Source organism: Schistocerca nitens, chromosome 8 (assembly GCF_023898315.1).
Source record: "Schistocerca nitens isolate TAMUIC-IGC-003100 chromosome 8, iqSchNite1.1, whole genome shotgun sequence".
Classification (NCBI taxonomy): Eukaryota; Metazoa; Arthropoda; class Insecta; order Orthoptera; family Acrididae; genus Schistocerca; species Schistocerca nitens.
The window spans coordinates 379,672,532-379,695,074 of record NC_064621.1 but is presented as its reverse complement, the minus strand read 5'-3'; the positions used below and the strand labels follow the sequence as shown (position 1 = coordinate 379,695,074).

At 38.9% G+C, this 22,543-nt stretch overlaps 1 protein-coding gene across 1 annotated transcript in view; it reads right to left on the bottom strand.

Moving 5' to 3' along the window:
* The window catches only part of LOC126199236 (cytochrome P450 4C1-like), a 110,387-nt gene that overhangs the window by 67,998 nt on the left and 19,846 nt on the right, over positions 1 to 22,543 (bottom strand). The window contains exons 2-3 of the mRNA XM_049936027.1: positions 12,991 to 13,097; positions 3,957 to 4,047 (exon numbers count right to left, since the gene is read on the bottom strand). Coding sequence (XP_049791984.1) covers positions 3,957 to 4,047; positions 12,991 to 13,097 — 198 coding nt within the window. The remainder of the gene's footprint in view (positions 1 to 3,956; positions 4,048 to 12,990; positions 13,098 to 22,543) is intronic.

Here is a 22,543-nt window from a genome sequence, read left to right as displayed (position 1 = left end):
ACGTTCTAACATAATTTTCCTCACTTTTCATCTTTCATTTTTCTCAAAAGTTTCATATTTACTTGTAGAAGAGCACAAATAATATGTTTTGTATAATCAAATTGGTTTATCGTTTATTTCAAGTCTTCCTAGAAATCTTCAGTTCTTTTATCATAAATGGAAGAGTCATTATCCCTATAACTTAAATAAACATTTTCAACATTTTCTGTTTTCATTAAATTTTCTGTTTTCATTATGTTGTAGTGAACATAGTAGATTTCTATTTTTGAAATATCTAGAATAACCATTCCATTGTAAATCGGTTTATTGAGCATTGTATAATTTTTCTTCATATTAAGTGTTACTAGCTTCTCTGAAAATGCAGTAGTATGTTCATGGTATGCTTTTGAAACATGTATTACATTACACATAATTTCCTGGAACTGTGTTAATAATTTATTTCCTCCTTCTGCTGCCAAAAGTAAATCTGAATTAAAATATTTAATTTTCTTGTAATTTGTAAGTCAACTTTGCAATATAACTACATTTGTAATCATCTGGAACTTCAAGAATTTTTTCAGCATTTAAATTTTTGGATCCATTTAGTCCAACACTTAAAGAGCAAAAGTTGTATTTATTGTTTAGCCATATAAATAATTTGCATCGAAATGTGTAGTATAATTATATGGATTTGTTGGCTTACAACTTTTGAAGTAATTGTTATTTGATTGAGCATATCTCTTAATACTTTAAGAAATTCCACCTCAAATTTCTTTTGCAAGAAATAATATTATGTCATGATCACATAATAAATCTAATCCAGTTTTTGTCTGATTTAAAATAGAATCCCAAGATAATCCTGGAACTCTAAAAGAGCATATGGGGTAAAATTTTCAACCTTTAATACATTGCTTCCTTTAATTTTCGAAAATTTTCAGCTAAAATTAAAGTTCAGATTTATTAACTCTGTATATAATTTTGTAAACTCAACTCAAATTTAAATATTGAATTTATTTTACAAATTGTTTGTTCTCTTTAATAATATTCATTAGGAATGTTATCATTATTAAATTTTGAATAAAACATTCCTTTGCAGATAATTTAGTTTCCCGATATTTTACTCCACAACCCATACATTCCTAAGGATATAATCACTTTTTTATCATTAAGTCTGGTTGTTCATCTCCAATTTATTTTGCTGTTTCCCTAAATGGATTTTTTTTAAGGTTGGAAGTATAATTTATCAATATGTACAGCCATAAATTTAAATGTAAATATCTTAAAGTTAATGCAATTTGAACATGTTTACTACAAGAAGTATAAATTTACAATTATTTGGAATTTTATCATTATCTTTATTATCAGTTGCTAATTCTTTTATAAACAAATAAGTATCATAATTTGTTAAATTACGAATATAAACTGGAAAAAATATAGGATTTTGTAATTAATCTTCAAGTGCAACTCATTGATATTTCCTGTTAAATGACACTGAACTTTTGTTTTATTTTCACCAGTATGACGAGTTTCTGGATTTTTATAATTGATCACAACTTGTTCAGTTTATTTCATTAGAATATTTATATGTTCTAGCAATTTCTCTTGATTCTTCGTTTAAGATTTCAATGGACTTTTTGCTGCATCTTTACCAGTATATGTAGCTTCATGTGGAATATCAATTTGAGAATATTTATTATACTAGATGAATGAAATTGGACAATGTGCTTGATATTTGTAAATATAAGATTTTTCACGATTTTATTTACAAGTTTGAATATCTTTCAATAAACATTTCAAATCTGTGTAAATTATAAATGGAACCCTTGATGAAAAATTTTAATTTTTGAATTCAACATTTTGTCCTATAGAAAGATATCTATTTTTCCTTCTTTATGTACTCTGCAGTAGTTTTTATAATTTTCTAAGAGTCTTGTGAATCAAAATAACTTAAACATCGATCACAAAGATAAAAAAATTTTCAGTTGAATTTTCTTGTTTGTGTACTAATTAATCTAGAAAGATCTTTTATCCATCAATAATGTGAATTATTTTCACATTCAATTTAATCAAGATTGACCTATTATTCGGTTTTGTTATATGTATGGTAAAGATATATACTTTAATTTTTTCATCTTCTTCTTTGTTTTCATGAGCAGAAATATTAAATTACATATGTGGTTTTTTCTCTTTCAAAAATTACCTCGAAATCTGGTCCAATATTTTTATATTACAAACTATTATGGCATCACATTGTACAGGATATAATGCAGATTTAATTGAATAAAGAAAACATTTTTTATCTACATGTTTTTACAGTACCTACAGATGTTTGTCTTTCATTACTTTTGGTAAATTGATGTAAGAAGAATCAAAAATTGTATTGTGTCCATCAACATTAAAGTCTAAACTATCTTAATACAATAAAGATCAACCACATTATTTCCTTAGCATTTCTTACACTTTACTGAATAGATTATTCATTTATTTTTGATCATAATCTTGTAAATCAGTTGTTCTTAATAAACCTTGAGCAGATTTTTTTTAAAATGAAATTCATACATTTCATTTTTCCTTTTTAAATTATATATCAACTTCAATTGGTCTTCTTTGCATTAATAATTACTTAGTTCAGTGATAATTGATTAAAAAATTCTTATGGTTCAGCAATATTATGAATATTATTAATTACTTAAATCATTAAACATGAAAAGAGAAGAAGTTTTTCTATAAATTTGTGTAGCTGATTTTAAGAAATCTTCACCACCAATAAAATTGGTATTAATTTACTAGAGATTTTTGAATATAACTATTATTAGCATTGTGATTCTCTGTTTTCTTCTTAGAATTATGGATAACATCGATTAATATTTGCTTCTTAGGATTAGAATAATTCTTTGTTTTTTTGTTTTAGATGTTTAACGATATTGTTTTACAGATTTTTTATTCAAATCGTTATCACTATTAATTTTTCCTTCAGTTTTTTTGATAGAATTGATTATTTGATATTTTCTTAATCTAGAAGAATTTTTGATTTATTTTTGCTTTACAGATTTCATGAAGTTCCTTTGCTGGTCTTTTATTAAATTCATTATGGTTATTATTATTATTATTATAGTCAACAGGATTTGCAATAAGACCAATTAATTGACTTTTTCTAAGTTTCGAATAAATCTTCAGTTTTTCTGATTTAGTAATTGAAGTTCTTTCAAAGTTTTAAGTTTTAGTTCTGTCTTTATTCATTTTCTTCCGGTTAAAATAATCATCAAATCTGAAATAATCTTCCCCTGTTACATTTGAGTAACCTATGTCATTACAGTAATTTTCTAAATCATTAAAACTCAATCCATACTTCCCTTCTCAATAGTTTTATAAGCTCTTATATAGCTCAGCTTTTCTTCACCATCTTTATCAGTTGTATTAATAGAGAAGGAAATATGGTCTCTCTTATTTAAACGTTTTCATTTCAGTGCACCTTTTGAGGTTTTAGGTTTGATGGTTCTTATGTATAAAGAATAAAGTATATTAAGTTTGAAAATTATTAAATGATGCAATGAGAATTAGAGTTTTCTGATGTAAGTAAATTTGATTTTTTCGTTCTTATTTATAAAGAATGATATTTATAAGTTTTGAAAATTTGTAAAGCTGAAAATGAGAGTTTCTTTCGATATTTTTGGTTCTTAACTATAATGAATAAAATTTGTTATATTTGAAAACTTTTTATAAGAAAATGAGAATTTTATTTTTTTTCAGAATGGGAAATGAGATTTTTTTGGTTGGGGGGAACTGTGAAATTAGATTGTTGGTCAGCATGTTGGAAATTAGATGCAGAAGTGCTCTTTGTATCAGAACTCTCTTAGACATATTACGCCTGCAGTCTAGTGAAAAAGAGACATTCCAGCCTTAACATCAGCTAAGTGCTGGGGACTATTGAACAGACCACTCTCTACTTAACATATGCTGAAGCTTCCTGCACTCACCTGTGCTAGTGAGAAGTCCTTGCCCCAGCCACGGTTGAAGGAAATGATAGACATGTGACTTTGTTATCAGCTCGCTGCTTGTCATTATTTTCTGAAAAATGGAGACTAGTGCACACATGAGTCATTTAGTTCAAAAAGGACACCACACTGAGCGAAATAGACAATAACCGTATTAAACATAATCTTGGCATACGTTGCATCCATATGGGCACAATTAGAAGCAATTTATCTTGGGAAATTAAAGATGTTGGTGGTAATACTACTTAATGTAAACAAAACTTGTGCACTGAGTTGGTGCTGCTTTGGAGGGTTGGTTCCTTTAATGATAGGTAGCAACAAATGCTATGGGTGAAGATTTAAATTTTAGAGTTACCACGAAATAGTAAAGCTGCAGTCTCAGTATAGCTTTTTTGTAATTTAAAGAAACAAAGGACTGACAGCCTGTTTAAGAATCGGAAAGCCATTTTGGTCCAAATGTCGTTGGAATACAAAAGCGTTATTCAGTTTCCTAATAAAGCTATTGAAATCAGAGGTAGAAAGGACATGCAGACAATTTTCTCTCTCCTCCAACTATCGCTAAATACATAGTCCGAGGCACCAAAGGCATCTTTAAGAATATTTATCTTCCTCAAGTCATTAAGCATTATCACTTTTCTCGGCTCTATTTTTCAGCTAGATATAAATAAAAAGTATACCATTATCTCAGCTGACTAGACGCCTTAGTTGATTCCTATACACAATCCCTCCTGTTATTGAGGTGTTAGAGATAGTGTGATAGCAATAATACAGTTTTTCTTAAAATTTGCTCTCTGCTAAAACCTAGCTCTATGTTAATTTCAGGAATTGGTGTTTAAACTATACTATAACCTACCATATTCTCTGTGTACCCATCTAATCTGTGTACTCTGCTCGGTTCCTGTTGGCATGAGTCTGAATTTATACAGGTTGCTTTATATTTCTGATCGCACACTCTCAAAGTATGGCAATATAACTTTTAACATTATACAGACTAAGGAATGTGAAGCCTTCCAGTCTAAAAACTAAACTGGGAACCTTAATAACTAATTAGTGCGCCAGTTTGCAAGTAAATGACATTTTATGCAAGGACAGTCAAAACAATGCTCATAAAAAAATAAAGCCTTATTGGTCCGTCGACTGTTTACTTTCGGATCCGACGCTTTAAATAACAACCAAAGTGAATAGGGAGCTTAAATTTTTCGACTGACACAAAAAAGCCTTCATGTGTTCCTGCTGTAAGTGTAGCCTGTATCTGGGACAATAAGAGTGGTCTGTTTCAGTCGCCACTGGACTGCAGGAACTATTCACTATCTTGCCATAATCCTAAACCTAAAGATCTTTTTTTTGTGCCAGACGAAAATACACTCGCCAGAACAACAGTGGGTTCTTTGGCTTGCTCCAGCAAGAGACCAAGTGAAAATTATAACATATAAAATATTAGTTAACTGTATTGAAACATAAATAAGAAGACCTCTTTTTTGTACAGTACAGGAATGTTGTATTTTCTATTGTCTCTGAACATTAACGTATAGCTTGACATAGAAAATACTGAAGTATTTCTATCAGAAAACATTTAACAGTAACTTCCTTTTTGAGTTAAGCATAATTGATTGATCACATATCTGGAGCGCTAGAAGACGATGCTAACGTGTTCCTCGATGATTGCGAACTGGGACTGGAGGGCTCTGTACTGGGCAATAAGCGGAAGAGTAGAGTGTTCGTCACATTGTACCAGTTATTAGATTTTCTTCTCGATCCATTCACATATGCAAGAAGAATGTAGGTTTAAATGCCCCTCTTCGTGTTGTATTTAGTGTAATCTTCTCCTCAAGATCCATGGGGGAGCGATAAGTAAGGGGCTGTAGTATATTCCTAGAGTCATTTAAAGTCAGTTTTTGAAATTTTGTAATTAGGCTTTCTCATGATAGTTTACATCTATCTTCAAGAATCTGCCAGTTCAGTTTCTTCAGTATCTCAGTGACACTCTCCCGTACATCGAATAAACCTGTGACCATTCGTGATGTCATACTGTGTATCTGTATCTCCTGTTAACCATATCTGGTAGAGGTTGTGGTGTCATCGTATAACACCACTCATGTGCTGGCCGTCAAAAGAACGCCAGCGCGACAGTCAATATCTGTGGACGCCAGGGGTGGCGCCAGTGTGGCAGTAAACACAAATCAGGTGCCACACCTCCCCTCTTCAAGAAGATAACACAACACCAGTGGCCTCTTTGGGAGTTGCATACAGGACACTGACAGCAGAGATCAGGGGGCCAGATCATCAGCGTAGATCATTTCCTCAGTTTGACAACTCAGCTCCACGGGACAGCGACTGCCGACGTCATAGTTAGTTAGATCTATGAGAACCAGGGTAACTAAAAAGGTAGATTACTGTTTAGCTGACAAAACTCCTTATTCAGGGATTGGACATGCTTGCTATGTTCTAAATGACTGCTTCTCAATAAATAAGTACATGTGTTTGATTATTCAATTAAAGCACTGTCTATTGGTATCATGTAGTGGGCCCAGCTACCCAGAGCTGTCTTTTGCTTCCTAGTCTACGAATATTGTTGTGACTACCCGAGCTACAACACAGGTTCCATACAACTGAGCAATATTCTGGAATGGGTCGTAAGATTAGTAAGCAGGCTCCTTTGTAGACTACTTGCTTTCCCCAGTATTCTACTAATAAACGGAGGTCTAGCGCCTGCTTTAGTCGCGACTGAGGCTTGTGATCGTTCCACTTCATATCCCTACAAAGTGGTAAGTCTAGGTATTTGTATGAGTTGCAGATTCCAACTGTAGCTGCTTAATATTATAGTCATAGGGTACTACGTTTTAACATTTTGTGAAGTGCATAATTTTATTTTTCTGAACATTTAAAGCAAGTTGCCAATCATGACACCACTTTGAAATCTAATCAACATCTGGAAGAATATTTATGCAGTTTCTCTCAGACTTCATTACAGGTAATTGAGGTTACTGTTAGTAGTGTTTGCAAGGGCATTGTAGTACAACATGAACAGGGAGGATTCCAACACACATTTCGCAGCTCGCTCGTCCCCAAAATAAAACATTTCCCCAACTCCTGATTTACTGTGTCATCTAATCCCTTTGGCCACATAAGTGATCTCCTTCCTATCCTAATCACGGACCTTTATATCTGACCAAGACAAAAAAAAAATGGTTCAAATGGCTCTGAGCACTATGGGACTCAACTTCCGAGGTCATTAGTCCCCTAGAACTTAGAACTAGTTAAACCTAACTAACCTACGGACATCACAAACATCCATGCCCGAGGCAGGATTCGAACCTGCGACCGTAGCGGTCTTGCGGTTCCAGACTGCAGCGCCTTTAACCGCACGGCCACTTCGGCCGGCTGACCAAGACATTCAAACCATCTACCAAACATAACACATTATTAGTTCGACGTCAACTAGGATATTTACTTGTTATCCATAGCTAATAATATTCTAAATTTCGGAATAAATCTTGAAAACCAATGCAGCATTCCACTCACCGTAACGTGGTAGATCGTTTAAGTGAATCAATCCCGCCCCTCCCACTCTGGAACACTGTATATGATTACCGTCGACCAACCAATGCCAGCTGATGTTCATCAGTGCACTAATACACACGTGTTGTCAGTTGAGCACAATTTACAATGTTATTGCTCAACACAACACACGAAGCCTTTAATTTCAAAATGTTTCGTAGCGTAAAACATAACACAGCCTCTGGTCGCTATTCATTTCCCTAAAGATAGTTGAAATAATTTTGCGAAAACTGATAGGTAAAAAATCTCTCTGGCTCGAACCCACGACATATGAGTAATGTGATAGGCAACTTCGACGTGGTAAATCATGTAATACTTGCAAATGAGATAAATCGTGATGTTAGCAAAAATCGAGGAACCGATGTGAATAGGAATCGAACCTTTGATGTAATAAGCGGAAATCTTCACACGACGACCTGAAACTACGTCAGAACATGAGAGTGGGGCGGGGGGGTCGGAAAAGTGTTAGAGACTGAGGCCATACATCACTTGTTCGATCTCCATATATATATTTATATGCGTTCAATTAAAAAATGGTTTTGGTGGCCATTCTACACTTTAATAACCCAGACCTCGCTCCACTACACACTGAGACACAGTTAAGGACACACCGCTACTGTAAATTAGCGCATTTTTTTATTTCTTTTCATTTTTAGGCATGATAACTAGTTATATTGTGCCATCTTGCGTCCGAATAGCGTTCGTGTAGTACAGGGTGTGTCAAAAAGGATCACCCGATTTGGCACATCTGTACCCCTGAAACTAAAACACATACTATGAAGTTTATTTTTTGAAGAACTGGGAACTCAAAAAGTTTTTAATACCTTTTCATAGGTGTTCAGTATGTCCCCTTGAGATGCATGCCGAATGTCAGTGAAGTGTTCAAACTGTTCCCACGCTGCAGAGAGCACGTGCTGAGTTACAGCTTCCACAGTTTCTATGATGCAATGTCTCCGTTCATTCATTGTTGTTGGTAACACAGGCATATAAAGAATCTTATACAAGCCCCCACAAGAAATAATCACATACAGTCAGGTGATCTTCGAGGCCAGTAACGTAAGGCTCAATCATTTGGTTCAGTGCGACCGATCCATCATTCAGTAATCTTTTGATTTAAAAATTCCCACACTTAGAGAGGCCAGGGTGGCGGTGCCTCATCCTGATAGTAAATGAAATCTATCGAATCATTCTAAAACTGTGGAAAAAGAAAGTTCTCAACCTTATCGAGATTTGTTCTTCGTGTAACAGTGTTCTCGGCTAAGAAAAATGGGCCACACACACTTTCCCATGAAGCTTCACAAAACGTATTAAATTTTGGAGAGTTTCTCTCGTGTTGCACAACTTCATTTGGTTGTTCCGTACCCCATAGTCTCACATTATCACGGTTCACCTTTCCATTTAAATGGAATGTTGCCTCGTCACTAAACAATGAGCGTGGAAGAAAACTGTCATCCTCCATCCTGCCACGAACGAAATTACATAACTCCGCGCATTGTTGTTTGTCACCTTCCCGAAGAGCTTTCAGTAGCTGAATTTTGTGTGGTTTCATGTGTAAACGTTGCCTCAACACACACCAGACGGACATCAGGAAGGTCGCAGTTCGTAGTAATAGACGACAAATCATCGAGTAAAACTGAAGTTATATCAGGTGTTCCCCAGGGAAGCGTCCAGGGACCTCTGCTGTTCCTGATCTATATAAATGACCTGGGTGACAATCTGAGCAGTTCTCTTAGGTTGTTCGCAGATGATGCTGTAATTTACCGTCTAGTAAGGTCATCCGAAGACCAGTACCGTTGCAAAGCGATTTAGAAAAGATTGCTGTACGGTGTGGCAGGTGGTAGTTGACGCTAAATAAAGAAAAGTGTGAGGTGATCCTTATGACTTCCGAAAGAAATCCGATGGAATTCGATTACTCGATAAATAGTACAATTCTCAAGGCTGTCAATTCAACTAAGTACCCGGGTGTTAAATTACGAACAACTTCAGTTGGAAAGACCACATAGATAATATTGTGGGGAAGGCGAGCCAAAGGTTGCGTTTCATTGGCAGGACACTTAGAAGATGCAACAAGTCCATTAAAGAGGCAGCTTACACTACGCTCGTTCGTCCTCTGTGAGAATATTGCTGCGTGGTGTGGGATCCTTACCAGATGGTAATGACGGAGGACATCGAAAGGGTGCAAAAGAGGGCAGCTCGTTTTGTATTATCACGTAATAGGGAAGTCATTAAAGCAAAGACGTTTTTCGTCGCGGCGAAATCTATTTACCAAATTTCAGTCACCAACTTTCTCTTCCGAATGCGAAAATATTTTGTTGAGCCCAACCTACATAAGTAGGAATGATCATCAAAATAAAATAAGAGAAATCAGAGCTCGAACAGAAAGGTTTAGGTGTTCGTTTTTCCCGCGCACTGTTCGGGAGTGGAATGGTAGAGAGATAGTAAGGTTGTGGTTCGATGAAACCTCTGCCAAGCACTTAAATGTGAATTGCAGAGTAATCATGTAGATGCAGATGTAGGAGCCATGTTGAGCTGTCGAGCTGCGCGGCAAATGGAGTTTCTGCGGACTCCTTGCGGAACTGTGGCGCACGGGTTCGACATGTGTCAGAGACTTGGGGACGGCCTAGCGATTTGCTTTTACACAAACAACCTGTTTCTTGGAATTGTTCATACCATCGTCTAATGCTCTGTGCCGTACGAGTATCCGCACCATACCTTGTAAGAAAGTCGCGTTGAACAGTTTTTACTGACCTGCACTGCACTAAACGTAGAACAGAAAACGCTTTCTGTTGTCCTGACATCATTTTTACTAGAACTGAAGTGGGCGCACACTGCTGCTACCTATCGGTAATTGTGTAAAACTCCAGAGTTTGCCCTTTCCGACGCGCACATATCTCAAATAACATAATACACTCCTGGAAATGGAAAAAAGAACACATTGACACCGGTGTGTCAGACCCACCATACTTGCTCCGGACACTGCGAGAGGGCTGTACAAGCAATGATCACACGCACGGCACAGCGGACACACCAGGAACCGCGGTGTTGGCCGTCGAATGGCGCTAGCTGCGCAGCATTTGTGCAACGCCGCCGTCAGTGTCAGCCAGTTTGCCGTGGCATACGGAGCTCCATCGCAGTCTTTAACACTGGTAGCATGCCGCGACAGCGTGGACGTGAACCGTATGTGCAGTTGACGGACTTTGAGCGAGGGCGTATGGTGGGCATGCGGGAGGCCGGGTGGACGTACCGCCGAATTGCTCAACACGTGGGGCGTGAGGTCTCCACAGTACATCGATGTTGTCGCCAGTGGTCGGCGGAAGGTGCACGTGCCCGTCGACCTGGGACCGGACCGCAGCGACGCACGGATGCACGCCAAGACCGTAGGATCCTACGCAGTGCCGTAGGGGACCGCACCGCCACTTCCCAGCAAATTAGGGACACTGTTGCTCCTGGGGTATCGGCGAGGACCATTCGCAACCGTCTCCATGAAGCTGGGCTACGGTCCCGCACACCGTTAGGCCGTCTTCCGCTCACGCCCCAACATCGTGCAGCCCGCCTCCAGTGGTGTCGCGACAGGCGTGAATGGAGGGACGAATGGAGACGTGTCGTCTTCAGCGATGAGAGTCGCTTCTGCCTTGGTGCCAATGATGGTCGTATGCGTGTTTGGCGCCGTGCAGGTGAGCGCCACAATCAGGACTGCATACGACCGAGGCACACAGGGCCAACACCCGGCATCATGGTGTGGGGAGCGATCTCCTGCACTGGCCGTACACCACTGGTGATCGTCGAGGGGACACTGAATAGTGCACGGTACATCCAAACCGTCATCGAACCCATCGTTCTACCATTCCTAGACCGGCAAGGGAACTTGCTGTTCCAACAGGACAATGCACGTCCGCATGTATCCCGTGCCACCCAACGTGCTCTAGAAGGTGTAAGTCAACTACCCTGGCCAGCAAGATCTCCGGATCTGTCCGCCATTGAGCATGTTTGGGACTGGATGAAGCGTCGTCTCACGCGGTCTGCACGTCCAGCACGAACGCTGGTCCAACTGAGGCGCCAGGTGGAAATGGCATGGCAAGCCGTTCCACAGGACTACATCCAGCATCTCTACGATCGTCTCCATGGGAGAATAGCAGCCTGCATTGCTGCGAAAGGTGGATATACACTGTACTAGTGCCGACATCGTGCATGCTCTGTTGCCTGTGTCTATGTGCCTGTGGTTCTGTCAGTGTGATCATGTGATGTATCTGACCCCAGGAATGTGTCAATAAAGTTTCCCCTTCCTGGGACAATGAATTCACGGTGTTCTTATTTCCATTTCCAGGAGTGTAGTTATGATTTTTTTAAAATCATATGATTCTTTTAGATACATCCTGTATATCCGCCATCACGAATTTTTCCCATCGTTTCTGCTGATGTGCGTGGTAAGTGAGTGGACAAAATGTAGCACTATCTTAGCTATATATGAAGGTGGAAGCTTAAGATTCTTTATGGGCTATCGACTATTGTGTTTACGAGAGGGACACAAAAGCCTCCTCTAGACTTCTTCATTTATTCGCGCCCATACAGCTCTTACATCTTCTCTAGATCCATCCAAAAACATTCCATTAACTCTTCGCCGTGGTCGTTTCCTCTGTCTCAGAATCTAGCAAAGGAACGCATCTCTCATTTCGCCAGGCTACGTGTCATGTCTACTACCGTTTATTTCTTATCACAGTCATAAGCACATGTGCTCAGTAATCCATATTTTCCTCCGACTGTTGTAGTAATTCCCTAAGATGCATCTGTCTGTTGCTTTCTGAAGCAACTTCAGTTCTAAACAGATTTTGCGCACTGAAATTTTATGTATCGCTGCCATAAGTCGAACTGAAAGCGAACATTAATTATTAACTTTTCGTTTTCAGGCACTATGGAAGCTTAGTTCTAAAACCTCTATTTAGTTTACTGAAATAAATAGGCCCATTTTAGTCTCCTATAGCCGGCCGCTGGTGGCCGAGCGGTTCTGGCGCTACAGTCTGGAACCGCGCGACCGCTACGGTCGCAGGTTCGAATCCTGCCTCGGGCATGGATGTGTGTGTTGTCCTTAGGTTAGTTAGGTTTAAGTAGTTCTAAGTTCTAGGGGACTTATGACCTCAGCAGTTGAGTCCCATAGTGCTCAGAGCCAGCCATTTTAGTCTCCTATAAACATAATCACTCCAGTTCTCGTGTCGACTGACTCTGAGGGTTTCTCACTTGAATTCGCGTTCTTTGCAAGAGCAGCAATTGCCGCATATTGCATTGCAACTGATCAGAAAACCATGTAGGAGGACACAAACTTTGAATTATGCAGAAGGGGTTGTTCATTTGGAGAACTAATGGCATTCTGGTGGGGCAAGTATTTCACGGATATAGATCTCCATTGACTGTCATGGATACAATGAATAACCATAATGAAATATGTGATTCCGTTCCAACTTACCTCGATGTGCTCTGGTTTGACTACGTGTACGTCTGGTTGAAAACCAAGCCAAACTCGATACAGCGGCCAGTACGTCTTGGTCATCTGATCCAGGTAGGCCAGGAAGTCTGTAAGCGAGTTTAACTTAATGTTAGTTCCATAACAGATTATAGCAAGTAATTCTATAATAAATAGGTGTTTGTCTCACATCCTGAAGCACTCATTGCCGACAGTTAGTTCCTTATCTCAAGATATTTCTATCAACTTAGTATGCTCTAATGACAGAATAATTTTAACCCCGATGTTTTTCAACATGTCCTATACAGAACCTATACATCAACAAATTAAATAATCATGAATGCTTGGCGTTCCGCAGCTTGTAAATATTTGTTAAAGTACGTCTTTTAAACACGCTGAGCTACATTTAAAATGTTTTATAGCCAAACCCATATGCGAGTGTAGTACACATCGTTAGCGGCATCTGAGGCAGAGGACAACAAACAATTGTATACGTATCGATTTCTGCAACATAATAATTATATACATAACAGTAGAAACATAAGTTTACTTACTTCCCTTTACACATATTTGTGTTAATTATAAGTTATTTGTGAGTACGTGAAGCATTTTACGTTGGGCACACTTCAAAACGAGTTTTAGACAATATGTTAAAGTAAATGAAGCCAATCGTTCAGCATGCAGCGCACACTTAAGAGAATACAAGTATTTTGATAACGACAAAAAAAAGTCACCTTTCTTCCCAAGGCAAAAAAAGGTATACTATTAAACACATTTGATCAAATTATGTGGTAGACACAGATTTGGCATTATGGCCATCCTACGCAATAATTTGCTCACAAGAGACATGAAATATAGACCCTTCGGCCTGTCTGTCTTCCATGTTTACGTTGTATGACAGCTGTGTCGGATGCGACCAAGAAATGTTAACGTTTAAGAAGGCATGACAACAGTAACATACGTGACAACTTCTGTACTGTGAGGTAGAGCAGATGTCATCTCCCACAATACTGACATAGACATGGTTATAGGTACATTTTAAATATTCGCATGCCTATATGCCATCTGAAAGTGTGCTGACCACATACCACTCCATATCCTCATCCAGTGACGCCTATGGGCTGAGGATGACACGGCTGCCGGTCGGTACCATTGGGCCTTCACGGCCTGTTCGGAAGGAGTTTAGTTTTAGTTTAGTTTATATGTCATATGATGACCATAGATTTAAACTTAACAAAGGATTTGTAAATACTACACACGTCATTGGTAGAGAGATAGATGATACGTAAGTAAACTTGTGTTTTTGATGTTATGTATTTAATTATTATCTTGTAGATATCGGTATCCATAGATTTTTATGTTTTTCTCCGTACGAGATGCCACTGATGATGGATTCAACATCTAAATACTGGTTTGCCTATCAAACATTTTAAATACACCTCAGTTGGACTACCGCAGATTTCAATGTGAGGTACAGCCCCAAACTCTAGATTGTACCAGTCCCACCACCGCAATCCTAAACCTATGGAATAAGAAATCGAAATTACCCGCCGAGAAGAACAGACATCATTAGGATTAGTAAAGCAGTACTATGCACTTTTATTTTAGTTTCGTATCCTTTGAAATAGATTAGGCACTCACTTGAGCAAAATATATCTCCCCTCCAGAGTCATCTTCAATTGTCTCCCGCGAAGAACAAAATAAACGAAAGTGTAAAGTGACCCTCTCCTCCCTGATGCAGTCTTGAAGAGCATACACAAATCTAGAAGCTTGCTAACAATTACAATAGCTTTGAGGACCGTATGGTGAATTCTGGTCAAAATGGTATTGTCTAGGTTATTCTGGAATGGAAAAAAAGTTACAGAAGCCGGCCTCAGTGAATATCTGTTTGGGTTTTGAGGAAATGTACGAACACGAGAGGCAATAAAGAACATACGATTCATCTTAGTAGATACTTTGAAGAATTGCATTTTTAAATTAAGAGAAAATTTTTTGACAGTTACGACTGGAATTCAGTCTTTGAAATGCTCTGGGTAGCAGGGGTAAAATACTGGAAACGAATGGTTATTTACAATTTCTACAGAAAGCAGACTTTAGTCGAAAGCCATGAAGGGAGGAAGTGATTCAGAAGGGAGTGAGACAGGGTTATAGACTGTCCCTGATGTTATTCGAAACGCACATCAAATAAGTTGTGAAGCAACGAAGGGAGAAATTTCGGAAGGGATTAAAGCTAAGGGAGAAAAGAGAAAAACTTGGCAGTTTGCTGATGACAACGTAACTCTGTCAGAGACAGTACAAGACTTGGATGAGCAGTTTAACGGAATGAATAGTGACGTGAAAGGAGGTTATAATGTGTACATCGACAAAGTAAAACAAGAGTAATGGAACTTAATCGAATTAAATCACGGGATACTGAGGAAATTAGACTAAGAATTGAGAAACTAAAAATAATGGATGATTTTTGAGATTTGGGCGACAAAAAATAACTGATGACGGGAAACAGCAGATAAAGTATATCTGAAAAAAAAAAGATATTTGTTAACAGTGAACATGTACTCAGGTGACTAAACTCGAGGGACACCTCCCAATATCGCGTCGGGCCTCCTTTTGCTAGTCGTAGTGCAGCTGCTCGACGTGGAATGTACTCAGCAAGGTGTTGGAATCCCCTGCAGAAATATTGAGACATGCTGCCTCTATAGCCGTCCATAATTGAGAAAGTGCTGGCAGCACACGATTTTCTGCAAGAACTGACGTCTCTATTATGTCCCATATTGGGCTATCCGAGCGCCCAAATTATTCGCAAAGATGGTCCAGAATGTTCTTCATGTCAATCGCGAACAACTGTGATCCAGTCACATGGCGCATTGTCATCCATACAATTTCCATCTTTCTTTTTGTCATATGAAGTCCATGTATGGCTGCAGATGGTCTCCGAGTAGCTCACCAAAGTTTTTACATAGAGTAACCAGTTACGTTGGCCACTGATTCGGTATATATAGGGAACATGTCAGCCCCTTTAGCATCAATTACAGCCTGAAGATGGCACACTGAAGCGAAGAAACAGGTAGTTACAAAACAAATGAAATAATTTTCTCACAATTCTTGCATCGCGTGCTCAATAGTAGTAAGTGGTTAAAACGTAACGAAATGTCCCGAGTAAAAGCAGTAACTGAATATAGATGTTGTTGTTGTGTGAAATCTTATGGGACTTAACTGCTAAAGTCATCAGTCCCTAAGCTTACACACTACCTAACCTAAATTATCCTAAGGACAAACACACACACCCATGCCCGAGGGAGGACTCGAAACTCCGCCGGGACCAGCCGCACAGTCCATGACTGCAGCGCCTTAGACCGCAACTGAGTATAAACAGCACCCTTAGTTTGAATGGGAGAGAATCAGTAGAGAAAAGTTTATGTGGCGGAAACGGTTCACTATACAGATTCTGTCAGTCTCATCATTTATGTTGTAACGTAGACAAATTATGCAGAAGTACCAGCTTCCTAATTAAAGTCGTCACAGATGTCACTGTCAACTCATTCCATTATTTATGTTGTAACATAGACAATTTATTCAGAAGTACCAGCTATTTAATTACGGTCTTTACTGATATCACTGTTAACTCGACTACCAGTATTTGTTTAACAGTTGTCAATAATTTCATCACTGGTCCCGAAGTATGTTTTTCCCACGAACAACTAGAGAGATGGGCACGCAGCACTGCTTTCACGCGCTGCAGCACAATCGCGAATAAAAACAGTGGCACAGAAAGTCTAGAGTTTTCTATTGAAGTTTTTGACCTTGTCCGAGGAGAAGAACAATTTTCAACGTGGTCTGAAATTAAAAAAAAAATATATTGAGAACTTCTTTAACGGTATATTTTGAAAACTTCTCTATTTATATACTCTTCGTAGAATCAATCACTGCGTGTTTGAAATTTGCTCCATATGTGAGTCTGATTTCAAAGTTCGTTGTTGTTTTTCTGTCAACGTTACCACTCGCGATTTGCACTAAATTTAACTCTGCAGCTAGAGTCATGGACGGTTGCAGAACTATGGGCACGATAGTAATTACCTAACGTCGACATCGAAAGCAGTTCCATTGCCCGTAGAAAGAAAAGCGAGCAACTCGCTTAGCACCATTGGGCGCATCTAAAACCATTGACATCAGGTCCCTGTAGTAAACCTGCTGACATACTAACGAAAAAACGGTGCGTATATCACACAACACGAACAATCTAAAGGAGTAAAAAGTTGAGATTTGTCCTTAACACTTCATACAGGTGATAAGTCGTTGATACTGAAACGCAAACTGCACTATAAAACTATTAGTCATTAGGTAAAGAAGAAAATGATTCATTTCCGTCAAACCCCTTAGATGGGTGTGCTTCAATCCAGGATGGCGTCGCACTGTCTGGTTATATGGGATTTGTAAGCACTCGGCGCCTGTTTAGGTGCCATAAGGGGAAATTTGGCAGATGTTGGTGTAGTTTGAGGATAGTAAATCTATTATGTAATTGTCTGCATTCAGTATTTTGGGAACATCGGTTAACTATCTACCTCTTATTAAAGGTAACCGCTGTCATCGTTTAGTTGGCGAAATGAAAGGAGACTGAGAAAATGATACATGATATCGATGGGGCAGATGTGGACTCTGACCACAATCTATTGGTTATGACCTGTAGATTAAAACTGAAGAAACTGCAAAAGGGTGGGAATTTAAGGAGATGGGACCTGGATAAACTGAAAGAACCAGAGGTTGTACAGAATTTCAGGGAGAGCATAAGGGAACAATTGACAGGAATGGGGGAAAGAAATACAGTAGAAGAAGAATGGGTAGCTTTGAGGGATGAAGTAGTGAAGGCAGCAGAGGATCAAGTAGGTAAAAAGACGAGGGCTAGTAGAAATCCTTGGGTAACAATAGACATATTTAATTTAATTGATGAAAGGAGAAAATATAAAAATTCAGTAAATGAAGCAGGCAAGAGGGAATACAAACGTCTCACAAATGGGATCGACAGGAAGTGCAAAATGGCTAAGCAGTGATGGCTAGAGGACAAATGTAAGGATGTAGAAGCTTATCTCACTAGGGGTAACATAATACTGCCTACAGGAAAATTAAAGAGACCTTTGGAGATAAGAGAACCACTTGCTTGAAGATCAAGAGCTCAGATGGAAACCCAGTTCTAAGCAAAGACGGGAAAGCAGAAAGGTGGAAGGAGTGTACAGAAGATCTATACAAGGGCGATGTACTTGAGGACAATATTATGGAAATGGAAGAAGATGTAGATGAAGATGAAATGGGAGATACGATACTGCGTGAAGAGTTTGACAGAGCACTGAAAGACCTGAGTCGAAACAAGGCCCCCGGAGTAGACAACATTCCATTGGAACTACTGACGGCCTTGGGAGAGCCAGTCCTGACAAAACTCTACCATCTGGTGAGCAAGATGTATGAAACAGGCGAAATACCCTCAGACTTCCAGAAGAATATAATAATTCCAATCCCAAAGAAAGCAGGTGTTGACAGATGTGAAAATTACCGAATTATCAGTTTAATAAGTCACAGCTGCAAAATACTAACACGAATTCTTTACAGACGAATGGAAAAACTAGTAGAAGCCGACCTCGGGGAAGATCAGTTTGGATTCCGTAGAAATGTTGGAACACGTGAGGCAATACTGACCCTACGACTCATCTTAGAAGCTAGACCAAGGAAGGGCTAACCTACGTTTCTGGCATTTGTAGACTTAGAGAAATCTTTTGACAATGTTGACTGGAATACTCTCTTTCAAATTCTAAAGGTGGCAGGGGTAAAATACAGGGAGCGAAAGGCTATTTTCAATTTGTACAGAAACCAGATGACAGTTATAAGAATCGAGAAGCATGAAAGGGAAGCAGTGGTTGGGAAGGGAGTGAGACAGGGCTGTAGCCTATCCCCGGTGTTATTCAATCTCTATATTGAGCAAGCAGTGAAGGAAACCAAAGAAAAATGAGGAGTAGGTATTAAAATCCATGGAGAAGAAATAAAAACTTTGAGGTTCGCCGATGACATTGTAATTCTGTCAGAGACAGCAAAGGACTTGGAAGAGCAGTTGAACGGAATTGATAGTGTCTTGAAATGAGGATATAAGATGAACATCAATAAAAGCAAAACGAGGATAATGGAATGTAGTCGAATTAAGTCGGGTGATGCTGAGGGAATTAGATTAGGAAATGAGACACTTAAAGTAGTGAAGGAGTTTTGATATTTGGGGAGCAAAATAACTGATGTTGGTTGAAGTAGAGAGGATATAAAATGTAGACTGGCAATGGCAAGGAAAGCTTTTCTGAAGAAGAAAAATTTGTTAACATCGAGTATAGATTTAAATGTCAGGAAGTCGTTTCTGAAAGTATTTGTATGGAGTGTAGACATGTATGGAAGTGAAACATGGACGATAAATAGTTTGGACAAGAAGAGAATAGAAGCCTTTGAAATTAGAAAGGTAGATCACATAACTAATGAGGAGGTGTTGAATAGGATTGGGGAGAAGAGAAAATTGTGGCACAACTTGACTAGAAGAAGGGATCGGTTGGTAGGACATGTTCTGAGGCATCAAGGGATCACCAATTCAGTATTGGAGGACAGCGTGGAGGGTAAAAATCGTAGAGGGAGACCAAGAGATGAATACACTAAGCAGATTCAGAAGGATGTAGGTTGCGGTAGGTACTGGGAGATGAAGAGGCTTGTACAGGATAGAGTAGCATGAAGAGCTGCATCAAACCAGTCTCAGGACTGAAGACCAGAACAACAACAACATCGAGTGTTGGACCTTGATCATGGACACAGAAGCATACAGTAAGAAAAGGTTAGGGAAGCAACTGTGTATGATAGATGAACTGCAATAACGCACGCAATGCAGCGTATGACGTGTGATGCTGAGAACTGGCACGGGTGAATGTGTACAATACTAGGGATACAAACTTTGCAGTGAACGTGGGTCCGCAAAAGAGCCATTTGTGATGTAATTGTGAATGTGTTGGTACGGACCTCCACTGACATCAGTATCAAATGTTCTCGTAGTTAGAACAAATGTATGAAATACAGACTCTCCGATCAAATCCCCATCTAATTGGATTCAGATTATACGTAAACTCGGTTACTGTTAGCGTGTTACCGTATGAACAACATTTGTCACTGAACGTGTGAGCAGGGATAAATAACAGTGCTGTAGTTACTGTTAGAAACACACTTCAAACAGAAAATTGACATATTTTGTTATTCCATTTTGAAATGATACCGCTCACTTTGTGTGTGTTGCAGACCTTTCCTGAAATTATATAAATCTTTAATAATAGGTTTTTCCAATTGTGGACGAACTATTCCTAAGTCCAGCATGATCACATATCAAGGAACAAATTTTCTGACCAAATTTAATAGTACTGATATCTAGAAAACCTTGTCATTACTGTATGTCATAGTCTTTGTGTTACATTACTCTGCTACACAATACGATAAGTGACCTCAAATGAAGAAGAGGCATTATCAGAACTCTGTTACAAGGTACAAACATTTTAAAAGGTAAGTAACACATATTTACATTTTCTAGAGAGGGAAAATTGGTAAGTCGTTAAAGCAACTCAGTTTATTCTCAACTATCCCATGTTCCACAGCATAAGGCCTCTCTCTCTTCAAGGCACAGTGTGATGCATGACTGACGAAGTATACCATAACCGTCTGCGAGTTATGTAACTAGTTTTAAAAATGTACAGAACTCCACTCGCTAAAATGTAACTGAAGAATTACTAATATATTCCAAACAGCTTTGATATGTTATACAGCACTGAAATGTGTAAAATTATTAATGTTTACAAACGATGCACAAAACGCGAAGTCATATCCACAACAACAAAAACAGATGAAAATGCCAGAAACTGCTTATGGCGTTGTGTAGGGCATATTCCTTTGTGATTCTAAATCGATCGCTAGACTACCACACGGACCAGGATATAACATTTGCTGCTGGATGCCCTATCCTCCAGGTACAACACTGTTCCCTACTAGGTGATCGTCTCATTGGACCACACATTATTCCAGGGAAACTTTAAAGGGGACTTTCGGATTATGATCTCAGAGAATTGCTTGAGAATGTTCCTCTTGCGCAGCGTTGGGCTTTGTGGTACATACATGATGGTACAACGACGTACCTTGCTGTTGGTGGAGAGGTATGAATAACCTGCAAGTATGATACGAGACGGATAGTTCGTGCCAGAACTGTAGAATAAGATATCACCTGACCTCAATCCTCTGGACCTTTCTGCCTGAAATCATAAACGTGATGCGTGCAGCACTTCCGTCCATACAATTAAAGAAATAAAGCAGCGAATTCTATGGCTTTTCAAGTTTTGAGAGATGACCGCCCCAGTCTCCTTTAACAGGTGCTATATGTACGTTGAACTGTATTGTGTAACGTAAGAAGCATTAGCTGGCCGGTGTGGCCGTGCGGTTCTAGGCGCTTCAGTCTGGAACCGCGTGACCGCTACGGTCGCAGGTTCGAGACCGCTACCGTCGCAGGTTCGAATCCTGCCTTAGGTTAGTTAGGTTTAAGTAGTTCAAAGTTCTAGGGGACTGATGACCACAGATGTCAAGTCCCATAGTACTCAGAGCCAAGAAGCATTGTTTTAGTTAATGTTACGGTCTGCCATGAGTGACGATCGAGGACTGTGCCGTAGGGAGTTAATCGGAAGGATTACATTTTAAATAACATTTTAAATACAGTTATACTCACTGTGTCATTCAACTGAATCCAGTGGCGGCTCGTAACAGCACATCTACAGTTACGTTGCAAAAGGCCCGTATGCCGATCTACGTTTACTGGAACATTTTTGCTTCTGGTATCCTATAATTTCCTCTGTGTCTGTTTTCCCTATTAGTTACTATATGCTCAGTACTGATCATGGGAAAGAGGTACCCCAGGAGTTGAAACTTACGTCACTAGAATTAATAAATTAAAAATTTCGTAGGGGCCAATGTGATGGTTGGAAACATTGGATAAACTAAGTAGAATTATTTTCTATCAAATTCGTTATTCCAGATACCGCGTTGCTTTAATAATAACTGGTGTAAAATAAGTCTTGCGATCTCTTAGGCAATAGTTCAGAAAACTATGTAGGGGACTATATCCCCAGGTGTATACTCTTCTGGCGTCGAAGTGCACAATAAGTCGTGATAAGCATTCACTCCCATCTATCCTTCTGCTATTAATAGCTGGTACGTAATTCCACAACAGTGGCGAACTGTGTGACTCTGTGCAACATTCAGCCTGTCTCCTAATCTCACAGGCAACTAAAGGAATCATAAATCATACACAGAAGAACGTCTTTTGTTAGGGATCACGCTCTTTTTCAACCATAGGAGTTTTCAGCATGTAACGTACATGTTGTTCTGAGTATGAGTAACAGCTGTTATTTACTGGAAAAGACACGATTGCAGTAATATTCTGACTCTAAATTTAAACTACCGGGCCTATGTTGTTAGAGAATCCATCGAGACTGAAGTAAAGGACCAGTTGATCAAC